Genomic DNA, 5,000 nt, shown 5'->3' with positions numbered 1-5,000 from the left:
CCAGAGGGAGAGATCAGGGCCTAGGGAGACGGGTTGGCACCCAGACGTGTGGATGGTGAGAGGAGGAAGGAAGAAAAAGAGGGTGTTATGACAGAAGGATACTAACACACACACACACACACCACCTGCAGCACCCACACACACTCTCTACTGTGCTGCATAGCTCTGACTCTCCGTCTCTCCTCCTCCTCTCTCCCTCACACACACACACACACACACACACAGGAGAATGGTCTTTATTTTCATCCACGTTCATTAAGCTGTGGCCTGAGACTGCTGCATAGATGTGGAGGAAGACTTCACAAGCGATACACGCACAGGAGAACTCATCCCTTGGTGCCTCCTGCATGCTGTTTATGTTGAGGGTTCTAAAAGATAGAGTGTGGTACGTCAGAGTCTGCTGCCTCTGTCTGCTCACATTCATGTCATTCTGAAGATCATGGTGGTTTTGGGGAACTTCCCGCACTCTACTCCACACCTGTCTTTGCAGGATATTCTTTTCACGGTAACATGCTTTGCTCTGCTTCTTCCATATGCTCAACTTTGTCACCAATGCAAACCCTGAATATTAATGTCTTGCTGAAGCTTTCTGTCCCAGTGCTCAGAGAGACCCCCCCCCCTCTTTTTGTGAGCTGTGCTGCTGGTCCCCTAACGCCCCAATCATATAAATACTGCACTGCTGGTCTCTCCACCCCACCCCTATAAGTACTGCACTATGCTTTGGAGTGAAGACAGAGCACTGTACAGCATATATCATTACATGCATTCAGTTAGGGTGCATGTGTGTGTGTGTGTGTGTGTGTGTGTGTAGACACGCCTCAGTTCTTACGACACTGATAAGAATACGACGTGTCTGTGAGTGTGTGCACGCAGTTTAATTCCCACTGATGAGGAGTGTGTGTGTACTGCTTAATTCCTTCAGCAGGCTGTGAGTGTGTGCATTTGAGCTCCCCTGGCAGTCTACAAAAATGAGGAGTGTGTGTGTGTGTGTGTGTGTCTGCGTCTGAGTGTATGTGTGTGCGTCTGTGTGCATACACTCAGTTCAGTTCCCGAGTCAGTCTACCGAGATGTTTGTGTGAATGAGTGTGTGTGTGTGCAGCATGCCTATGGCAGTCTACACAGAGTGTAGGAGTGTGTGTGAATGCATTTCAGTTCCACTGGCAATGCTACAATGGTGAGGAGTGTGTGTGTGTGTGTCAATGTCCCAGTTAAATGAGCAGTCTACAGGTAAGACACACTCCCCCTGTGTGTGTGTGTGTGTGTGAGAAAGACACACTACCCCTGTCCTGAATGTCTGTCACTGGTGCCAGTGAGTTCCCATGTGTGTTAAGGCTCCTCTCCTTTCTGTATGTGTGTGTGTGCTTTGTGACTGTATATGCATAGATGTGCTGACATCTCTTTGTGTGTGTGTGTGTGTGTGTGTGTGTGTGTGTGTATAGTTATCAATGTGTATGGTAGGTGTGTGTGACTGTGTGTGTGTAGACATCAATGTGTATGGTGTGTGTGTGTGTGTAGACATCAATGTGTATGGTAGGTGTGTGTATGGTAGGTGTGCGTGTGTGTGTGTGTGTGTATGGTAGGTGTATCTGTGTATGGTAGGTGTATGTGTGTATGTGTTTGGTTAGTTTGTGTGTGTGTGTGTGTGTGTATGTGTATGGTAGGTGTGTGTGTGTGTGTGTGTGTGTGTGTGTGTGTGTGTGTGTGTGTGTGTGTGTGTGTGTATGGTGTGTTTGCAGCAGCATGGCTGTGAATATGGCGAAATGAATAGCGGAGCCCAGCGGAGAAGAGGTATTGGATTACATCACTCTGAGTGCTTCCACATACAGGGCTCATCTTACAACAGCCATCAAATCAAACACATCACCCACACATCTGCAGCCACACTACAAGTTCCAGAATGCAGTTCTGCCATCTTAAGAATGAGTAGTGTCACTGAAGAACTGTGGATATTCGTGTAGACAGAGAGAAGCAGTAAACTGAACAAAATGAATAAATGCAACATGAGAAAACAAAGTTCCTCCCCCCAGTGATTTATTTAAACAGTAATATAATTGTTATATTAACCTGTTCAATAAGTGCAAGAAATAAATCATTGACAGAATCATGTTGCTTTGGCTTGGTAAAAGAGGATCTACCCAGAGATCTGTTATACGCCCTGACATGCTGCCACTAGCCCTGGCCTCACACACTTATACAGTAATGCCTCTGATACCAGTGTTGTGCATGAACGCGTTCAAAAGAACGCGTTCATTGAACACGTTCATTTTTATGAGAACGATGAACTGAACGCAACTTCATGACAAATAATGAATTTGAACGGTGAACACGTTCATATTATCTGAGGTCCAGCGCCACTGAGGTCTAGCTAAAACATTACGGAATGTTTTCCTTCAGCTGAGGAAAGACACTGTCTAAATGAATGCTTGTACCATGTCGTTGCTCAGTACCTGTTAAAAAGGCCATAGTAATTATTTGTTAAATTGCACAAACAGACCATGTTTCGGTAAATGACCATATTTGGTAATTGCGTTGGTCATGTGACTCCACTTCTCACGGTGCAATGTTTGATATTGCTTCATGGCATATTTAGATGGAGTAGCAGTTAACTTCGGGCATATTTTCACATAATTGAACGTTGCACTTTGTTGAAGTTGTGTGCGTCCATGTATGCGTGAGTTTGACTTTGTAGCCTACCTTGTCAGTATGTGTTTGTTATAGTTTAGCTTTCTCATCATTGTTACGAGCACTGTCACTTAATTGATCCAGCATGATGCACTGTTCGTGAACTCGCTTAGCATAAGCTGCTAATGTACAAATACGAGTGGTACAGGATTTACCTATGCTAACTTTTGAGCGGTCTTTCATTTAGTGTACATGCCCTTGTTGATCTGAGATTAAGCCAGTAGCATATAATTGCTGAAGAGCAAGTTATTATTATTAGTTCCCTGTATAATTCATTATTTAAATGGTACTACATACTAATTAAAAAAAAATGAAAATGAACTGAACTATGAACTAGTTCAGAATTTAAATGGTGAACTATGAACGTGAACGATTCATGTTTACTTGTATGAACTGAACTTTGAACTAGTTCATGAGAAGTGTGAACGTGCACAACACTGTCTGATACACACACACTTTAAAACTAATACAGGCTTGATCAGTAGCACCTGATGCAAATTAACCGAACTACACTGATACAGGACACAGAGAATACTCCATTCCTGCTGCTCAGTGAGACCCAGGTCAGAGACCAGGAGGCCTCGCCTCATTCTTACATTATTTAATTTTATTTATTTTCACCCCTCGGTCCAGCATTCCTTTCCCTCCCCAGTGAGACGTACACAACAGGCCCCATGGGAAGCTCTGATCAAGGCCACAGACAGACCCAAGCTTCATCTGTCCCCGAGTCGGCAGCTACGTGCGCTGAGCCTCCCAGCCTGCAGGTGGCAGCAGCAGCAGCAGCAGCAGCAGCGCGCCTGTGTGTGCGTATGGCTGCAGGTTCATGGTGCAGCACCCTGGTCTTCCTGTGCTGAAGGGGGCGCTGTCTCCCCACTGGCCCCAGCGCTGCCTGCCTTCCTCAGGCTCTTCAGGCACTTGTCCAGGCGCTTGATGCAGAGCTCCACGTCGCCGCGGGTTACGCCGATGGCGGAGGCAGCGTTCAGGTACGGGCAGGGGTACATCTCTGAGTGTGACATGAAGCCCCGAAACGTGTGACCATTAACCTCCTGCACCGCGCCCAGAGGAACCACCCTACAGAAAACACACACACACACATGCACACAGGAATACACACACACACGCACACACACACACACACACACACACAAACAGACGCACACAAACAGGATTACAAATACAGACAGACACACACATATACAGTTGAGGTCAGAAGTTTACATTCACATACACTTAAGAGCACACAGAGCCATGTTACCTTACATGTCTTTTGGCAAGTCAGTTAGGATATCTACTAAGTGTCGTTACTAGGGGCGTACCCTTGAGACTGGCTAACTGTCGTCATTGGGGGGCGTACCCTTCACACACACACACACACACACACATACACACACACACACACACACTGGCTAGACTGTCATAATGTACCCGTGGCTGTACTCCAGGGCCTCCCTTCAGACCCAGTGTCCTTTCGCATGGCATCATATCCCCTATCCTTCCCCTGCTTGAGAAAACTGCTGCAACAGCACCAGTCTAACTGCAGAGTAACCACACAAACACACACACACACACACACATCCCTCTAACCATTAGATACAGCACCAATCTAACTGCAGCGTAACCCCGCCACACACACACCTTAACCCTCAGATACAGCACCAGTTTAACTGCAGAGTAACCACACAAACACACACACACACCTTAACCCTCAGATACAGCACCAGTTTAACTGCAGAGTACTCACACAAACACACACACACCCCTCTAACTATTAGATACAGCACCAATCTAACTGCAGAGTAACCCCCCACACACACACACACACACACACACACACACAAACACACTCCTCTAATTCTCAGATACAGCACAATGCTTTCACCCAGAGCAAGGTTGCATCGGGGCCGGAGTATGTGTGTGAGTGTGAGGCTGCATTGGGCCCGGAGTGTGTGTTTGTGTGTGTGTGAGGCTGCATGGGGCCCGGAGTGTGTGTTTGTGTGTGTGTGAGGCTGCATGGGGGCTGGAGTGTGTGTGTTTGAGGTTGCATCGGGGCCAGAGTGTGTGTGCGAGTGTGAGGCTGCATTGGGCCCGGAGTGTGTGTTTGTGTGTGTGTGAGGCTGCATGGGGGCTGGAGTGTGTGTGTTTGAGGTTGCATCGGGGCCAGAGTGTGTGTGTGTGTGTGTGAGGCTGCATTGGGCCCGGAGTGTGTGTTTGTGTGTGTGTGAGGCTGCATCGGGGCCAGAGTGTGTGTGTGTCAGGCTGCATCAGGACTGGTGTGTGTTTGTGTGAGGCTGTAGCAGGGCCGGAGTGTGTGTGTGGCT

At 47.4% G+C, this 5,000-nt stretch overlaps 1 protein-coding gene across 1 annotated transcript in view; it reads right to left on the bottom strand.

The window, feature by feature from the left end:
• Nucleotides 1-3,130: 3,130 nt before the first annotated feature.
• sepsecs (Sep (O-phosphoserine) tRNA:Sec (selenocysteine) tRNA synthase) overlaps nucleotides 3,131-5,000 on the bottom strand; it is a 15,494-nt gene continuing 13,624 nt past the window's right edge. Inside the window, exon 11 of the mRNA XM_031585182.1 lies at nucleotides 3,131-3,753. Coding sequence (XP_031441042.1) covers nucleotides 3,504-3,753 — 250 coding nt within the window. The 3' untranslated portion in view covers nucleotides 3,131-3,503. The remainder of the gene's footprint in view (nucleotides 3,754-5,000) is intronic.

This window comes from Clupea harengus, chromosome 18 (assembly GCF_900700415.2).
Source record: "Clupea harengus chromosome 18, Ch_v2.0.2, whole genome shotgun sequence".
NCBI lineage: Eukaryota > Metazoa > Chordata > Actinopteri > Clupeiformes > Clupeidae > Clupea > Clupea harengus.
Note: the sequence above shows the minus strand (reverse complement) of the source record. Positions and strands in the feature narration are given on the sequence as shown.